Below are 19,186 nucleotides of genomic sequence, written 5' to 3'. Positions count from 1 at the left end.
GGAAAGCCATTCCCAACCTGACCTGCACTCAAATGAAGAATCAAGAGGAGAAAGGGTCTGTGCCCCATTGTCAAATCATTAAACCCTCCCCAACCATTTTTAATTTCATGTGTAAGTCCAACTTTGTTTGCTCACCTGAAGCACACAGAAATGTTCTTGAGGCCCTAAAGTAGCCAGTTAGGAAGCAGAAACTACTGCATTGTGGTTGTAGCATAGGCAGCAGAGAGAAGTATGAGCCACGTTAGGGTGTTCAATTTTAAAAAAAACATAGTGCTGCTTGGATTTCCCATCATGTAGCATATCACCATGGAAAAAGCAAGCTTTATTTTAAATAAATAGAGCTTTCCCCCCTGTGGTTAGGGCTGTCTCATTGCATCAAAGCAATATCACAGCATGGCACTGGAGTGATGGGCATAGCATTTTTTTTTTTTGACAGCAGTAATATGACCCTTAATTTACAAAATGAATTCACCGATATGCCAACAATGGCTGGTAATTTTGGTGCTTAATTGCAAATATATCTTGTTTTCAAGCACAGCACCAAGAAGTTATATTCAAGCTGGTTTCAATAACGGGAGCTTAGGTACACACATGTGCACCTTTCTCATAAATGTGTTTAAATGCTGTTTGGTAAATCCAAATAACAGCTTCTTGTGGCAGTTTCTCCAACTTCACTACAACTGTAGGTGGCTTGTGGCCCCTAACGAACTTGTACTTTTACTGATTTCTTGAAACTAAAAACTTAGATGTTTGCTGAAAGCTGCTCTCAAGGTTCTCAGTGCTTTCCAGAGAGGGAAGTGCTGAATTTGTTTGTCTTGTTTGTCAATAGACATCTTAACCCAAAGTTAAAGTAAACTACTAACAAATTTGTCCCAAAACAAATTTGTCCCAAAACAAACTTTTTTGTAAAAATAAACTTTTTAAAGCCTACATCCACTAGAAATGTTTGTATTTTTTTTAATTCCAGGGGAAGCAGTAATTCTTTAAAGAAAACATTTGATTTATTTCAAAACAATTTTTCAGAAGGAAATGCATTTTTAAATAAACATTAAAAGTTTAAAAAGTCAATTACAAAATTTTTTGCCAGAAGCTGAGGATGGATCACTTGATGATTACCTGTTCTGTTCGTTCCCTCTGGGGCACCTGGCATTGGCCACTGTCGGACGACAAGATACTGGGTTAGATGGACCTTTGGTCTGACCCAGTTTGGCTGTTCTTATGTTTGATCATTTCAAAATGTTTGGTTTTGTTAAGTTTCAAAACAAACTCAAAACTGCAGAATTTCTCACAAAACAGAAAACCCAGGTCCTATTTAATGGCCCTGGCATTCTAAAATCAGAACACCTATTCAGCACACTTGGTGCATAAATCCAGGTGATTTACAAGCAGTTCAGGGATATATACATAAAATACCAATGGTACTTTTAATTTTTACATTTCTAATTTCAACTAGCATCCTACAGAATCAATATCTAAATGTCCAAGATGTCTTACGGATATGTTTTTAATATGGTAGTTTTCTGCTGTTGCAGTCACAGATCTTACAAGTCATGAAATATCTCATTGTGAAATAGAAGGTGGTATGTGAAAAATATTTTAGAAAAGGTAAAGAATTCTAATATATTTTTCATAGTAAAATCTGGCGAGTGTTTATTATGAAATTGTCACATTACCACATCTATTAAAATCTAATTTATGAGGACTATTTTAGCACTAGATCTTATTGCCTGGTACTACTGCTAGCATTTTTAAGTAAAAAGAACATTAAGACAAAATACATGATTTATTAAACTAACTTGTAGTTTTTACATTGAAACTGTTATCCAAGCAAGAAAAGTCAACTTAGCTATGTCTACACCAGTTTAAAAAAATACTTTTCCAGAATGTATACTGCACAAGGATCACAAATGCTAGTTTTCAGTGCTACAAGAAATAAGGGAGTCTGCACTTTTTCAGCAGTTTCCCAGATGCTATCCCAACACTTCCATTATGATGTGTGCTTCAAAGAAATTGGTGAACTAGCAGAGAGAGAAAAAAATTACCTGCATCCTGCTAAACTTCCCCTTCTTATTTTTCATTCCAAAACTTTTTAAACAAGCGTTCTGAAACTGTGACAGGATGAACCCACTTATATTTACTCAGCTAAAACCTATCTTTTCTTTCTTATTTACAAAATAATTGATATTTTCTGGCAAATTGTATGGTTAGGCTCATATCCAAAGTTTGTAAGCAAGATGTGGTTTTCTGTCTTCCCTGCAGCTCATTCAGCTTCTAATTAAATTCACTGCACCTGTTCTGAAAATCATGCCCACTAACTTATTCAGAGAGCAGAACAGGTCATGCTAACTCGGAATGTGAACAGCTTAACTTTCTAGAACTAGCACTACACAGAAGGAAAAGGTGAGTTAAATTATGATTGATATTTCATTCTTTGCATGTTTTTATTAAATTAAATGGATCAGTAAGTTTTTTTAAATTTGAGTGTTGTACTGTATATCAGCTAGGGAAAAGGAGACAGCAATTAGTTACTATTTGCAGAGGATTGGTTTTCTGATTGATGTACTAACACGTGGTAGTAAAATGTCAACTTTGCTGAGTATCTACTGTATAGCCTCCAATTAAAAAAAAACAAAAAACTCCCAAAGGCCAAGCCAAAATGGTTGAGTTCTGTAAAATTAAGGATGGAGTCTTTAAAAGACATCCATTTGTTATTCCAAAAGTCTTCTGCCAGAAGTATTTTTTTAATTTATTTTTTTAAATCTTCCAATTAACATAAAATGAAATGTTAGCTACCATATCATGTATCAAGTCCCGCATCTTTGCTTCATCGGAGCCACAGGAGGTGACCAGCCCAACTGACCACGGAGAATCCGAAGTCTCATGGGAGACCCCAACACAGATACTGGTAGGACCTCTGCCCTTCTTCCCCCCCCCCCCCCCGGCTGAGTTAGTGGCAAGTTGCTACTGTTACAGAGGCAGCCACACCCCTTAGTGGGCGCCCCACCCCCATTGAACTCTGGCTGCTAGGCCATACTGCCCTGCACCCAAGGGCTGGTCCATTGACTCTGGCCGCTAGGCCGCGCTGCCCTGACCCTAGGGGCGTAGACCGTCACACATGGTGGAGAATGTGGGCAACGCCCGGGACCAGCTGAAAGGTCCAGGGGAAGGAATCTAGACGATGGGAGCCCCACTGCCACCCAAGGTGGATACCGAGAAGCTTCTAAAGTGGATGCTGGAGAGTCAGCAAGAGCAGGCGGCCCAACAGCGACAGCAACAGGCTCACATGATGCGGCAGATGGCGAGCCAGCATCAGGAACAACAGCAGCAACTCCTTCGTGACGTGGCTGCCCAGCAACAAGTACCACAAGAACGCCTGGTCCAGCAAGTGGCAACTCTACTACGCCCACCGGGAGCCCCAGCCGCCACGCCCACCGGGGCGGGATCTGGAGAGACTTTGGCAGGGCTGCCAATATGCCTCACTAAGATGGGGTCAGGGGATAACCCCAAGGCGTTCCTGGTCACTTTCGAGCAGGTCACTACAGCCGCCCAGTGGCCCTTGGAGCCGCCTCCTGAATATATGGACACTCCGGGCGTCAGTTTACTACTCACAGACTGTCTAGTGGAGTGCTTTAACGGTATCCTGAAGTCCATGTTGCGGAAAATCGTGGAGGAGGACCCCAGCCATTGGGATGCACTATTGCCAGCCCTGCTGTTCGCTATAAGGGAGGTGCCCCAAGCATCGACTGGATTCTCATCCTTTGAACTCTTGTATGGCAGACAACCCAGAGGAATCCTGGACCTCCTGAGGGAAAACTGGAAGGCGCAGGAGACACGAGTACTCAGGACCACCGAGTATGTGTTACACCTCCAAGAGCAACTGAGCCTTGAGTGCTTTCGCCCGAGAGAACCTGATGTGGGCCCAAAAGACACAAGAACGAATCTATAACAGAGGAAGTAGGGTGCGGAGTTTTGACCCGAGGGATTGGGTGTTGCTCTTATTGCCCTCTGCAGAGTCAAAGCTCCTAGCCAAATGGCAGGGGCCTTATGAGGTGACCCGGCGGGTCAGGCCAGTAGATTACGAGGTCCGGCTGTCAGGATGACGGAGGGATAACCGTACGTATCACATGAATCTTTTGAAGGCCTGGAAAGCAAGAGAGGCCTTGTTCATCACCCCGTCACTGCCAGCCCCAGAACTCGGACCGCTAGCAGGGGAACCCCAGGATCCAAGGCAGGCTATGCTCGGGGCAGGACTCACCCCAGCACAGCAGGAGCAAATACAGCAGCTCATATGGGACTTCCCCGATGTTCTATCAACCTGCCCGGGATGAAACAACCTTCTGAGCCATCACATTGTGACAACACCCAGTCAGAGAGTGAGGGACGACCACAATCTGCTGCCCCGGAAGATGTGGGCCGCAGTACGACAGGAACTGGATACAGTGCTTGAGATGGGGGTGGTCAAGGTGTCAAGAGTGAATGGCGAAGCCCAATTGTTCTGGTCCCAAAACCCGATGGGACCACTTGATTCCCAGAAGGTCAATGCTATCTCCTGGTTTGATGTGTACCCAATGCTCTGTGCAAAAGAGCTCATAGAACGACTCAGGGGAGCGAGGTATCTGTCAACCCTAGATTTAACTAGAAGGGTACTGGCAAATCCCCCTAACACCAGGGGAAAAAAACGGTCTTTCCAACGCCATTCGGCCTCTTCCACTTTGTAACCATGCTGTTCGGGCTACACGGAGCCACAACGACTTTTCAGCGGCTGATGAATAAGATCCTGCTGCCTCACTATCAGTATGCAGTGGCTTATATAGACAACACTGTAGTCTACAGTAGTAACTGGGAGGACCACCTTGGACACCTCACTGGGGTGTTCCAGGCCCTTAGAACAGCTGGCCTCAAAGCCAACCTGGCAAAGTGCGATCAAGCAGGAGGAGGTAACATACCTCGGGTATGTTGTAAGGGGAGGGAAAGTGCACCCCCTAATCAATAAGGTACAAGCCCTTACGGATACACCCACACCCAAGACAAAAAAACAGGTATGCCAGTTTTTGGGACTGGCTGGGTACTATCGCTGTTTCATACCAGACTTTGCAACCGTAGCCCGCCCCCTTTCGGACCTGACGAACTCTCAGCTGTGCCAGGTGCAGTGGTCTGACCAGTGCAACGAGGCCTTCCAAGACTTTGAAAGAGCAACTCACACAGGAACCAGTCCTGCGACACCCCGACTTTACAAAGGAGTTCATAATCCAGACACCTCAGAGGTGGGCTTAGAGGCCGTACTCTCCCAAGAGCCAGAGGGGGAAGAACACCCAGTAATGTACCTGAATTGCAAATTATTTCCTCGGGAACATTACTCAACAAAAGAGAAAGAGGCCCCCGCTGAGAAATGGGCTATTGACGCCCTGCGCTATTACCTGCTGGGGAACACCTTCAAATTGATCACGGACCATGCCCCCCTCAGGTGGATACACAGCATGAAGGAGACGAACCCCCAGATTATGCGCTGACCTCTCACTCCAACCTTACGACTTTCGCATATTTCATCATTCAGGTAAGACCCACGTTAACGTAGACTTTTTTCTAGACCACCCTTGGGGGCCCTTCTTAAGGGAGAGGGTGTGTGACGGGGTCTGCTTACCCCGCACTAGCCCAGACAGGGTGAAGTCCCGCCTCCCCAGCAGGACTGGGCATGCTCCAAATACTCTAGCAGTATAAAGGGAGGAAGCCCAGCTCATTCTGGGCTGAAGACTGCAGAGGTAGGACCTTTCTGGGAAGCGCCTGTGGAGGGCCAGCTACAGCCCCTGACTACACCAGGAATCAGAGCCTCCCCAGGCCCGCTTGAACCCTGGCAGCTGGAGCAGCCACAGGAGGCAACCGGCCCAACTGATCATGGGGCATCCAAAATCTTATGGGAGACCCCAACGCAGGTACTGGTAGGAAATGACCCAGAGACGGTAATGGAGTGGTACCTTCCACCCGGGAAGCCTCAGTGTTTTGATAGGATGCCCCTTCTGAGTCAGTGGCAAGTTGCCATGCCACTCATAGGGCCCAGTGGAGTCAGGTGGGCCTGGGTCCCCCTACAGGGGCAACCACACCCCTTGGTGGGTGCCCCACCCTCACTGAATTCTGGTCGCTAGGCCAGGCTGCTCTGCACCCCAAGGGTGGCTCCATTGAACTCTGGCTGCTAGGCTGCACTGCCCTGACCCTAGGGGCACAGACCATCACACATACGTAACAGAAAATGTTCTAAGAGCATCACAGCATTAAAGTTACTTCTCTTCATATCATTTGCACCTTGCGTAACTGATTACAATATTTTATTCTTGTAGTTGGGTGAATTTTTGTGCTAGTCAAAAATGGAGTCTGATATTAAATGGAAATCCTCTTTAGTCACACAATAGTACAAGTTCTCAAACACACATCAGTTTGATCTGAAAAGAAACTTTATGGAACGTTATATTTAAAAAAAAAAAAACTAAATGAATTATGGAGCCTGACAATTACAATACATGAGAACAGGCAAAGACTAGGAGACAAGCAACTAACAAATTTTATATAGGCCAAGTAGATTTGAACTATTAAAATCTAGAGTTTAGTCTCCATGGCTCAGTACTGCAACTTGTCATCCAATGCCAAGCTTTAAATAAAGATAGGGTCTTTAGTGATATCTCAGTTCTTTAAATCTTTCAGGAAAACACTGAGCATATTCATTCCTCTTGACAGTACTGAGAGTACTGGCTCTTCTATTTTCCTTACTCTGACTAGTTTGGTTTTGAACAAGTCGCTGTGACTTAGAATGTTTCTTATGTAAAAGACATTAAATCAAAAGTCTGAAAGAATTAGACTCTTCAGTAAGTCCTCTAGTTGGTTCTGTATTTCTAATTACCACTCAATTCTCACTCAACCATCAGTTTGACAATCACTAGCTATGTAGGAGAGACACTAAGATGCAAGCTGAAGAGAAACCGCTTACTGTAGAGTTTACTTCTCAACATCCTCTGAAACTTTTCACTGAATATGCTTTTATAAAAAAGTTTATTGCTATACTGAAACATAGGAATGCATATATTAAAAGGTGATCTGGGCACGTGAATAGAGTTCAGTTATTTAAACAAGATTTCAATACATGTGAAATTCTGTCACACTAACAGCCTCTTAGTTACTAATCTGAATAAAAAATCAACCCTTATTACATTTGGATACTGTACCTCAGTCATACCACAATTTTTCAGCAACTGATTTAAAAGTTAAATAAGTAATATTGCATAAAAATTAGGGGCATACATCGAAAATACTTATAAAATAGGCACCCCTGTTTCTCCTATGCATTAAACAAAAATTCTTTACATCAAGAGGTACAGGCTAAATTTAGATTTTCTAAAATATAGACAACCTACTTCAAGGCATGCAATCAGTTCCTGAGTGGTTTTAGTTACATAAACATAATTTCTTCAAACATTTTAGGCTACTGCACATAATTTTAAAACAATTATTAAAATCAAAAGGCTCAAGATTGGAACAAAGGAGAGCATATTAAGTCCTTAAATGCAAGAATTTGGAACACTGAAATTGTTTTATCCACAGATTTTACAGGGCAATTACATTAAATACTATTCTTCAATACATTTTCAAAAGCAACATTTATTTCAGTATGAAAACACTGTCTTCAATATTTAAACTGCCACATGTATCATATTACAAGGAATTTGTTTAATGGGATTACCACCAGACCTGTTGCAGAGACTACTTTTTTTTTAATTACACTAAAAAAATACAAATTTTCTTTATAATACAACCAAGCTGTACAATTTCACCAAACTACAATGATTTTTTTTTTAAAGTTGTGGCACATTTCTCTACATAAAACCCTGAGGTGAAAGGTTAATACAATAAAAATGAAGCTGCTTTTTCTTTTAAAAAAAGGTAATGCAGGTGACTTTACAAACTTTTTTAAAAGGTAACTTACGATGTTACTCTATACACTGTTAAAATCAATTTGAGACCTGGAGGAGAGAGCCCATAAAAGTTCTTGAGCCCACTTTTAATACTGGCTAATGCCGGGATGGGCGCCATTTGCCATCTCTGTAGTTCTCTCTTCGGTTATAGTCATGGCTCCAGCCATCATGGCTCCTGTCTTCATAGCAGTACTCATCCCTGTTCCCTCTGGAGTAGTGATCAGATCCAGGGTCATGAGGACTCCTGTCTTCATAGCTGTAATCATCTCTGTTCCCCCTGTAATGATGATCAGAGCCGTAGTCTCCAAAACGCTGCTCACGGTTAAAATGTCTGCTGTCCATATGATAAGGATGGGAGTTCAGCCTGTTCTTGCGTTGTGCTGATGAGCCATCTGGACGACGCTGCATTTGTGAGCCTGAAGACTGATTAAATGAATGACTCTGCTGCTGCCCCAGTGAGGTATAAGTGGACTGATCTGAATGCGGAGAACCATACTTTCCACTGTATTGTGACTGCTGCCATGTACCACTATTCATCTGGGGGGGAAAAAAGGCTAATCAAGAAAGAAGTCTAGCTGAGTTGATGGATACTGAATCAGCATTTGGTTCTGCTGAGACTGGATGATTGATGGAACAGCTTAGCAGTCCATGGTGCAAGACTTAGGACAGTTTTTTAAATAATTATAAAGGGGCTAGGAGTTCTGCATTATATAAATAGTAAATACAGGGGGAATACCATGCACTATGTGCATCAGCATTCATGGCAGCCACACTCTCTCTACTGGACACTAACGGCATACAGCATTTTCATCCCTCTAATGAATTGGGCCTGCTTAACTCCTCTCTTCTAAATGATATACTAAATAAAATTCAGGATAAAAAGCAAGAGCATTTAATTTCTTTGAGATGGTTTTGGTTGAAGTGATTACACTGAGCTAAGAAACAGATGACCCAAAGGAGACAAAAAGAAAATCTGTAACATACTGACCTATTTTTGGCTAGTGAGCATTTGTTTTCAGAAGTTTACACTCAAGCAGCATGAAAGAAATCAGAGCTGATGGTTTTATTCATATGGATGCTAAGGTGTCCTTTGTGGAACCATATTTGCTCCTCAACTGAAAAGCTTTGATGTGAATACTTACTAACAACAGAAGGACTGGATGCAGGTTCACAGAATAAGTTTAGGAGTGTACACTGATTGCTTTATCTATAGTTACTCTTTGGTTCAAAGAGTTTCCAGGCACTAAACACTTTAGTGGCAGGAACTGCAATCGTACTTTCAACACTCCATAAACACATTCCTGTGAATCGGTATCTGTTAAATAAGTATCCCTCAGTAAAAAGTACTTAAAATTAAAAAGGAGAGAGTTCTTTCATGTGTTATCCACCTACTGCTTGTGACCACTAGCTTTAGATTTTCTGTTTCTATTAACTTAACAGCATACCACTTGTCTCTGAAGGTTATCAGGAGATGAGAAAGACCTCTGCAGCATCTGCACGGATGTGAATCCTGTTGCTAACGTGTTATCTGTGCTCCTATCATATCTGCTGAAGAAAGATTAGGAATTTTAGTCTTTAGTGTTTAACTTGCACAATGATGGTATGAAAGGTGCATCAGCAGCCTAATCACATTAGTTGTTTTGTTTTTTTTAAACCAAGTAGTGCTGTAACTTTGTTTAAAGGCTTGCTTATTGTGTGCATTTGACAGCCCTTTGCCCACTTATTTCCCCTTTTCTGTGTGGATCTTTCACACAGCAATGGAAAAACATTCTTAAACAGGGAAGTGACTCAGACCACAAGAATTGGCAGGTGGACTTTGAGACAGGAGTGAGAATACCTGAAAGTGCTTTTAGCTTTTCTCAAAAGGGACTAGTCATCAAGGTAACAGCATACCTTTAACATTCTCCCATTGGCATAATTACTCCACCTTGGCGAGAAGTGGAAATATCAGTGGGAGAGCATCTTCTGCCAATATAACACTGGTGTGGACAGCACGAAACTTGCATCGCTGAGGGAGTGTGGGGGCCTTTTTCCACACCCCTGAGTGACGTAAGTTAGATCAACTTAAGCAGTAGTGTAGTCCTGCCCTAAATAACTACAAATTTTCACTAGATTTTCCCTAAAAGAACACCGCTCACTAGAGCATATAAAGTGGAAAGCTTTAGAAAGTAGTGTTTCACATTGGGCATACATTTTTCAAACTTGTTTAAAAAAAAAAAAAACCCACACCAAATACTTTTCCTCACAGTAGGTTCCTAATTTTTATTTTGTTGCCCAGGAGATACAACTGTGCTCTACCTACAAACAGTATAAATGACTAGGAAGAGGCCCTCACACTGGAAAGAAGGTACAACCGCTACTCTGCCCAGAAGCAGGACAGCAACTACAGCAAAGTCCCCATATATTAAATGACTAAAGTATCTATTTGATAAGCACTTGCTGGGAGGTGGGACAGAAGTCTTTACCTGTTGGAATTTGGTGTTGAATGTGGTGTGCTGGAAGGACTTGTATTAGCAGTTCCATGCTGGGAATAAGATGAATTGCCATCTTGAGATGCATGACTACTCCCTGAATTAAAACAAACATTTTTAAAAGACAACCTAAAGAACGAATGGAAGTTCGGATAAGAAGTGAACATCTGTTAGAAGATGGAAACACTTTTGCACTGCTTAATTAGCTTTGCGGTTTCATCAGTGAACCGCCAAGGCACACAATCTGGTTTACAAAACAGGGTGTTGCAACTATTTTAATACCCAGTGGTAAAGATGCAATCAACTTGCAACATTCTTGCTAGTCAACCTAGTTTAACTGCAATCAGATGCAACTGTTACTAACATGCCAGTAACAGTAATTTGTTTAAAAAAAAAAATAATCAAACCAATACCCCTCTACCCCCCACAAAACTAAAGCTATGAGGAGTTTACAGCAGTGATCCTCAACCAGGGGTACATGTACCCCTGGCGGTACTCAGAGGTCTTCCAGGGGGTACATCAACTCATCTTGATATTTGCCTAGTTTTACAACAGGCTACATAAAAGCACTAGTGAAGCCAGTACAAACTAAAATTTAATAGACCATGATTTGTTTATACTGCTCTGTGTATTATTCACTGAAATGTAAGTACAATATTTATATTTCAATCGATTTATTTTATAATCGTATAGTAAAAATGAGAAAGTAAGCAATTGTCAGTAATAGCGTGCTGTGACACTTTTGTATTTTTATGTCGGATTTTGTAAGTTTAAGTCAGGTGAAACTTGGGTGTTACACAAGACAAATCAGACTCTTGAAAGGGGTACAGTAGTGTGGAAAGGTTCAGAGCCACTGGTTTAGAGTATCTCTTGGAGCTATAAAATAGATAATCTAAACATATAGCAGAAAACCTTTAGAGTGAGCTCTCCTTATCTTGTGGGAAAGCTTATGTTTCTTAAGGCAACTCATTTCACTAATGGTTTGAGCCTCACCTCTTGAAAGCAATGGACTCATCAAGGCAGGGACCATCTCTTGTACTATACAGCACTAAGCACAATAGGGCAGTAATCTTAGTTGCAGCCACTAGATACTATCAGAATGTATTAATAATCTGAGCTTTGCCTCTGACTCCAGCGTATACTGTATTACACTCCAAATGACTAAACTGTGCATTCACTGAACTCCATTTTTTTCACCGATGTAATAAGGCATGAATATATTTAATAGATTGTTTACGGACCCCACTTATCTGGTACTACATATATAAACCTTTTGCATGAAACCCAAGAAAATAAAATGAATGAATTCTATGGCCCACGGGCTATACATGGACCACCAGAGCATTTCATAAGGCTCGCAGCCTGCTTCAACACAATACGCTAACAGCCAATTTATTAGCATTTTGTCATGCTTGCATCATTTTAGTTTGCACAAGTGTGTTAAAAGGTTTTCTATGTACAGTATTGTGTATCTAAATACATACAAAACATGCTGAACTTAAAATATAAATCAATATAGGTGACTTTAAATCTTACTAAAATATGGAGAATCTGTTTGACCCACACAAAGTTGGGTTTATGTGGCCCTCCTGTGTAATAAGGGTGGGCACCACTGATCTAAAGGATTACCACCACTTTTTGGGCACTCTTAACCAAGAATTCCAATATTTATTTCCTTCCTCTTTTCAGGCATCACAGTCAGTCCCACTGACAAACCCAGGCATTCACTCAGACTCTATATTGTTTCCTCCAGAACATTATACAACCTCATGACTGTGCCTCTTCAAAACCTCATTAGCATCACAGGGGGAAAAAAAGAAAAAAACTAAAACCAAAAAGATTCCCCTCTTTCTGAACATACAAATACCAACTCTCTTGAATTTGTTCAACAGCAGCAATTTATACCTACTTGAGAGATCTTAGTTTGCCATCCTATCCATTTCCAAAATATCTTCAATAATTTGCACGCTCTGGATCTTCCTCTCTGGCAAACCTTGTTACGCCCTGTACACTAATACAAGACCTCAATTCTTGGTCAATCAAAACTGAGGTGAGAGACTAGGACTTTTGTGAAAAACAAATCCCATCATTTGAGTCTGAGCCATTTCTGGTGTTTCAATGCTATTAAGACAACTTTGGGTATATACTCAACTAAATCGGAAGGCTGCCCCCCCCCCGTACTATGAATCTGAACAGCCTTGAGAAAATGTAGAAGTTCTCTAGATACATACATGTAGTTGACTGATTAGGATTACTATAGTCACCATTCACACAATATTTGCAGTGTAAAAAACAAAACCTGAAATCAAAGTTAACACACACAAAAAAAGCAACTTATGTTCAGGCAGAACTGACAGACAAGTCTCTTGCTTCAGGAAAAGTATAATAAGGAAAGGCTAGTGTACCATCTGTTCTGACACCTTCATTTCACAAATATACCAACCATTAGAAAAGTGAATGACAATTTGATATCCTGCAATGAATATCCTTTTTATCTAAAAATATTAAATATAAATAGTCAAGTTTTTTTGTGAAGGGGGGAAAAGATAACTCCACTTTGCCTAAAACAACTAGATTGTTTAAATGTTTATTTCATGGATACCTGATCGGAACTGAATTTTGATGGGCCTTCCAAAAAGTTTGATCCCATTAAGCAGACTCATTCCATAAGGGACAGATTCTTCATGTTTGAAATTCACAAATGCAAATTGCTTTGGTTTACCATCTCTATCCTTAGGTATTTTAACTTTAATTACTGGACCTGCCTGCAAATCAAGAAACAAAAAATGTTAAATAAAAATGGAGCAAGTTCAGAAGAGTTTTACTCTTACAAAGAAATGGAAAAAGGGAAATCAAGAAACTCATAAGCAAGCACACAAAGACCACCACACCCATGCTCGTTCTGCAGAGACAGGTTACATGCATCTGTATTTAAGTGAAGTTGTTTGGGGCAAGGAGTATCTTTTTATTATGCATGCATACAATGTTGAGATAGTGTCCTCTAGGCACTACCACAATACAAAGAGTAATAGTAATAAGAAGCAGTTATAGTTATGCAAGCCACCTATGCCACTCTTAAGAGCAAAACCTGTACTGCAATAGAAGGGTAAGACTACATCAAATTAGAAAGGGAAGAAAGAGACCAGGGAATAGGCTTGATCAATACTGCCAGCCACAAGCAATCAAAAATAGTGACATAGATGTCATGATTTTTAAACCAAACAATAATAAGTTTTGATTTCTACGTTTCCTGGTTTGAGCCTTTAGGTCACCACCAGGTCACATTTCAAGCTTTCCTTCACAATTATGATGTTTTTTTTTTTTAAAGTGTTAGTTGATGGTTCAGTGGTGAGGCACTGGCCTATCCTAATAAGTGGGATATTGGAGTTCAAGACTGGTGACTTCCTGTATGATCTTGGTTAATTCATGTAGCCTCTCTGTCCCTCAGTACTTCACCTATAAAAATGAGACTATTCCTCCATCTCAGAGTATTGAGGACAATACATTAAAGTATGGCAAAGTGCTCTGAGATCTGCTAATATAAAGTGCTGTAAGAACTGTGGTATTATTCTTCAATCTACTTCAGCTGTTGTGCCTTCACAAAAACATACATAATATCATGAGCGTGGCAATAAAACTGTAAAAGTTTAACGGTGCTGATACAGGATTTGACATGCAAAATGCTCTGATCTGCCTTTTGCAGGAGGTCAGACTAGATCAGGGGCTCTCAAACTGTGGGTCAGGACTGCAAAATGGGTCATGACCCAGTTTTAATGGGGTCACCAGGGCTGGTGTTAGACTTGCTGGGGCCCAGGACTGAAGCCCAGGGCTTCAGCCCTGGGCAGTGGGGCTCAGCCCACAAGTCCCCTGCCGGGGACTGAAGCCCTGGGCTTCAGCTTTGCTCCCCACCTGCTGCATGGGGTGGTGAGGCTTAAGCTTTGGCCCCTCCACCTGGGATGGTGGTGTTCAGGCAGGCTGAGGCTTTGATCCCACCTCGTGTGTAGTGATTTGTGTGCAACCAAGTTTGAGAATCACGGGACTAGATCATCAAAATGGTTGTTTCGGGCTTTAAAATCGGAGTATGTCTCCACTGCACAACTAAGCCCAAGCTCTGACTCAGGTTTGAGCCTAAGACCCCCCTGACCGTGGTCTAAATCAATCTGACTGAAGCCAGCACGCATTCCGGACCCTGCTGGAGGGGCGGGTCGGAGGCCGAGTCCCGCTGTAACATGTTGCAGGGTGGCTGCAGCTCAGAGCCTCAGGCCAGGCGTGGCCAGTGCCGTGTGGACGTGTTAGCAGGGCCGCGCGACAGACCCGGCTCCAGGGATGCTGGCCCACCGGCTCAGAGCGCGGGGTAGCGCGCGGGGGAGACCCGTCCTGCCCTCCGCCGGCCTGCCCCGGGGCGGAGGGGGGCTGCGTGTGCGGCCCCCTCCCCGCGGGTCTGGTCACCCCAGGCTGGGCCAGCCCGTGCGGCCGGGCCCGCGGGCGGAGCCTAGCATGGGGGCGGGGCTGACACCCACTCGCAGCGCGCGCGCGGTGGGGGAGGGGAAGGGAGGGGAGGGGGGCGGCTGCTGCCGGAAACCGGCCGGTCTCTTCCCGCCCTCTCAGATCCCGCCCCCAGGGGAGCGCGGCAGCCGGTACCTGGTGGAAGAGCTCGAAGATCAGCTCCTCGGTGACCCGGGGGTCCAGGTTCCCCACGAACAGGGTCCGGTTGGCCTCGGCCGCCGCCGCGCCCATCTCCACACACGGGCCCCGACTTACTGCGCAGGCGCCGGCCGTGTATTGCGCAGGCGCAGCCGTTTGAGGGCGAGGCGTCGCTTGTCGCGCGCTCGCCAGGGCGAGACCTTTACGCCTTCCCGCGAGAGCTTCATGGTGGCAAGAGCATGGGTGGGGGGGGAATCTCCGCTCTGCGCATGCGCAACCCTAGGAGGCAGGGTATAAAAGCCACATGTTCCACTTTTGTGAGGAGAATGGTTGCTGCTAAGGCGGGAGAGGGAAGGAGTGGGGCGGGAGATGGGCTGCAGCTGGACTGTCTGTTAACCATAGTCCTGCAAACATCATGAGGTTGATTTAATAAAATTCCAAATCTATGGTGAATTGGGGGTGGCTTTCTTTGCCTTGCAGATGTTGTGCCTTTAGGGCACAGTTCAAGCATTTCCCCTCAACTGTCAGGGCTTGGAAACCTGTTTTTCATTAAGTCTCATATAATCATATGACTCCAGAAGCTGGGGCTTCTAGAGAAACACCTCATATTGTGAGAGTTGGCAACACTATAAAATGATACAGGAATCAGTGGGTGACTTGCTTAGCAGGAGCTCAGCCTAAATGATCATTTTGGACCTTTAAAATCTATATGTCTGGGATGTGCTGTATAAGCATATGGGGGGGAAGGAAAAGCTGTAGAAAGCACAAGTTCCAGTATGTGCCATGTTGTTGAGCGAGAGAGCGAATGTTTCCCAGCAGCGGCAAGGGACATTTGTTTTGCAAGAAACTAACCACACCGATAGCTGAGGGGTGTGACACAAAGTATTATGCCCAATAACACCAAATATGAGAAAGTGTAAGAAAGATACTACCAGGAATCCCAAGATTTATCATAAAACAAACAAACCTGTGCCTTACCTTGAAAGATGGCATTCTGCTGTGTAACAACCTGCCAGCTGATCCAGAATGGACCGTAAAGACAAATGGGCAGAGAAACTCATACCCCAAACTCAGTATGTAATCCTATTCTGGGTGGGTGGTACCCACCTCTGACAGATACCTGAGGGGGTCTGACTTTCTCTTGCAAAGTGGCAAGAGGTAAAGCTGAAGTCTCATTGAATTTAATTCAATTGCTCAGTTCTGGGGAGCGGAGGGAGAAATGCCTAGCTCTGGGAAGAAGGAAGGGACAGAATAAAAGTGAGGACCACCCATAACCATATGACACAAAAGAAGGCAACGGGCTGATTCCCTGCAGACTCAGGAACACAGCCGGGCATTGAGGCCTGCAGAAGGATGTTAATCAGTCGAGGTGAAGTACAGTACACCGGGTAGAAATGAAAACATGGCTGCTTCCCCCAGGGGCATACAATCTAGGAAGCAAAGATCAGACAAGGTGCTCCAGGAGATTCTGGCAATGGGGGTAATTTTACATATTTTCTTATTTATAGGAAAGTTCAGATTCTGCAGGAACTGATGGGAGTATCATGGCAAAACCAGTTCTGGTAGAAACTGATCACGCACGCACATACACAAAAAAACTTTCCAGTGCCTAGATAATATGGTGCTGGGTTGTACAAAATCTTAATGTCCTGGCTGTGATGTTTGAGGTTTTTTTGCCTCCCCCTTTCCCCCCCCCCCCAGTGGTGGTACACTCATGCACCTTCAGGGATGCAACCCTCAGTATAGATATGCTACAATGGTGTAACACAGGATGTGTGTAGTTACAGCAGTTTAAATTTCTCCACTTTAGACAAGCCCTAAGGTAGTTTTGTAAATGCTTGTTTCTTTCTAGCGTTAAAAGTTTTCACAACACTAGGGGGCTTTATAATCATGGTTTCCCCAAAACAGTTAAGAATGATAGATTCACCACCAAAACTTCTGCTGAGAGTATTATAGATTGCTGTACACAGAAACTGCTGTGAAATTCAGTCTGTGATCCATGCCTGAAGTTTACTGGAAACTAGTCTATGATTATTTAAATATTTTTTAAAAATAGCCTTGCATGTGTTGTTTTTCAGCCCATCATTCTGAAAGGACAGATGTAAAGTTGCCCCATACAGGAAAATAAGCGAGTGCTGCCATTTCAAATATAACTTTCGGAGGTTTCCTGCTCCCCTTCTCTTTTTTAAGTCTTTATTTTGTATTCAGTGTGGTTTGTATTTTTTTATAACCCGAAAAATATGTGCGAGTGTTGTTGTGACCTGGCATATGAGCTCGCAGCACCAGTCACTCAAATTTGCCCCAGCCGGTCCCAGTCGTCATGACAGAGGATTAGCTGGGCCAAACCTGAGCAGTGCTGCAATCCCATGAAACAAGTTGCACTTCTTAGAATGTAGAGCCAACTCCAGCCAGTCCTGGGGGACTAGAGCCACACAGTTTTAGAGTAGGGCGTGGGAAACATCAGTTGAACCGCTAAGGATTGTTTTAAAATGTATTTCTGATATAGATTTATAGAATTGGGTTTCGGGCTGTGATTTTATTTTATTTAAGGTAGAGGATGAGAGCATTTATATTGTGAATATACAAAAAAACTAAAAGGTAAATGACAAAAGCAATCACGGAAGTAACAAGCTCTTGACCTGATCCAAAACCCTTTGAAATCAATTAGGCTTCTTTTGCCCCTCTGTTAACTCAGCCTTGCAGAAAACTGTTTTCAGCTAAATGACAGCTGGGCAAAGGTTGAGGACTTACTCCATCCACTTCATCTTTCTGAGGTGAGAATTCTATCATCCCAGGAGCTCATTGATCTTACTGAAGGGTTATTTTCAAAGCCTAGTTAAACTATTGTACTTCAATTGACTGAAGGGAAAAAGGCCAAAATGTTGCACTTCAAGAACACAAATACCCGATAAATATAAAAATAACTTGCCTAGTAAAATATTATTCAAAAGCCATTAAAAATTTCTACAAGAGGAAAACAATGTTGCTACACAATTATAAACCTAAACTGATCTTTTTTTTAAATGAGACATATTTCCTAGTCCAACTTCCCTCTCAGAAGCCTTTCAGGCCTTTGGCAATACCATTATTGCTTTATGACTACGGTTGGTACTAATTTCCTGTAGGTGAACTTTTAATTACTGTTTTTAAAGGGTCTTAAATTTTAAATTGAGTGAAGGCTGCAGCATATTTACAACAATCCTAACGTACCGGGTCAATATAAATATGCAATTACTGACCATTCTAGACATAGTCTCATCTATAAATATGTCCTGCTAACCACCCTAACACACCTGTAACATGTCATGGGGAAGAGCCTTGGTGTAAATTGTCATAATAATAATTGTCATAATTGACCTTAATGGAGCTAGGACAGTTTACGCCATCTGAGGATTTTCCTCCATGTGCCCACATTCAAAAATACTGCCAAGTGATCACTGTTCACCTTGTCAATCCCCACAGGTACTATAGCAATGTGGATGGGAATCATTGGTCTGAAAGACCCCGTGATGGAAACAATCATCCCACAATCTACTCCATAGGGGTCAAGTTTGCCAGATGCCACTTAGTTGCACAAATAGTGCAGCATGCACTGTGGAGCTCATTTGCATGCTATTTTGCCAGTGATTGACCTTTCTTGCCAAGCCGGGGCAAGAACTTTGTGTGTATCCTGGTATCTTGGAAATGGCCCCTGTTCCTGAGAGTTGTGAGTTTACCGGAGGATTATGGAAGCTTGGTTGCTTCTCCCCTGGGCTTTCAGAAAGCCTTTTAAAAATCTCCCAAAAGGAGTTGTTTCAAAGAACTCTTCTGGGAATAGATATCTCAAGAGTAGTGTAATGGCAATGGTATAATGTAATACAAAGCCCAAATCCTGCAAACATGTATGTGCTTAATTTAGATTGGGGTCCAAGTGTGGACATGGGGCAAAACTACACCCAAAATTGCTAGGGTACACACACTTCTAACAGCAGTGCTGTCTCGCCAGTTCAATTATCATTAATTCATTTCTCTGGGCATGGTATACATCTAAACTTAGGTCAACCTAGCGACATCTCTCAGGGCTGTGAAAAATTTCATGCCCTGTGTGATGTAGTTAGGTTGACCTAACACCCA

At 42.8% G+C, this 19,186-nt stretch overlaps 1 protein-coding gene across 2 annotated transcripts; it reads right to left on the bottom strand.

Moving 5' to 3' along the window:
* Window positions 1-6,424: 6,424 nt before the first annotated feature.
* On the bottom strand, window positions 6,425-15,200 carry RBM7 (RNA binding motif protein 7). 2 transcript variants are annotated; one of them, XM_054004870.1, is made up of 5 exons: window positions 15,071-15,200; window positions 13,032-13,194; window positions 10,424-10,526; window positions 9,404-9,506; window positions 6,425-8,495 (listed from the first exon to the last, which is right to left on the bottom strand). In XM_054004870.1, exons 1-5 carry the CDS (start codon window positions 15,164-15,166, stop codon window positions 8,055-8,057), a joined length of 906 nt encoding a protein of 301 aa, XP_053860845.1. In that variant the 5' UTR covers window positions 15,167-15,200; the 3' UTR covers window positions 6,425-8,054. The 2 variants fall into 2 exon arrangements, with proteins under 2 accessions (XP_053860845.1, XP_053860846.1); XM_054004871.1 differs by having other exon boundaries at window positions 9,404-9,503.
* Window positions 15,201-19,186: the final 3,986 nt, after the last annotated feature.

This window comes from Malaclemys terrapin, chromosome 15 (assembly GCF_027887155.1).
Source record: "Malaclemys terrapin pileata isolate rMalTer1 chromosome 15, rMalTer1.hap1, whole genome shotgun sequence".
NCBI classification, from domain to species: domain Eukaryota; kingdom Metazoa; phylum Chordata; order Testudines; family Emydidae; genus Malaclemys; species Malaclemys terrapin.
The sequence above is the reverse complement of the archived record's forward strand: the minus strand, read 5'-3'. Positions and strand labels throughout refer to the sequence as shown.

What these genes read in the sequence shown, in the direction of transcription:
- RBM7 (XM_054004870.1), bottom strand. Translation starts at nt 15,166, where the DNA reads ATGGGCGCGGCGGCGGCCGAGGCCAACCGGACCCTGTTCGTGGGGAAC. An exon ending in TCAACACCAAATTCCAACAG is followed by an intron (nt 9,507 to 10,423) that starts GTAAAGACTTCT and finishes ATCTTTCTTCAG; the next exon opens with CAGATATGATAGGAGCACAG. An exon ending in ATAACCTTCAGAGACAAGTG is followed by an intron (nt 8,496 to 9,403) that starts GTATGCTGTTAA and finishes TTTCCCCCCCAG; the next exon opens with ATGAATAGTGGTACATGGCA.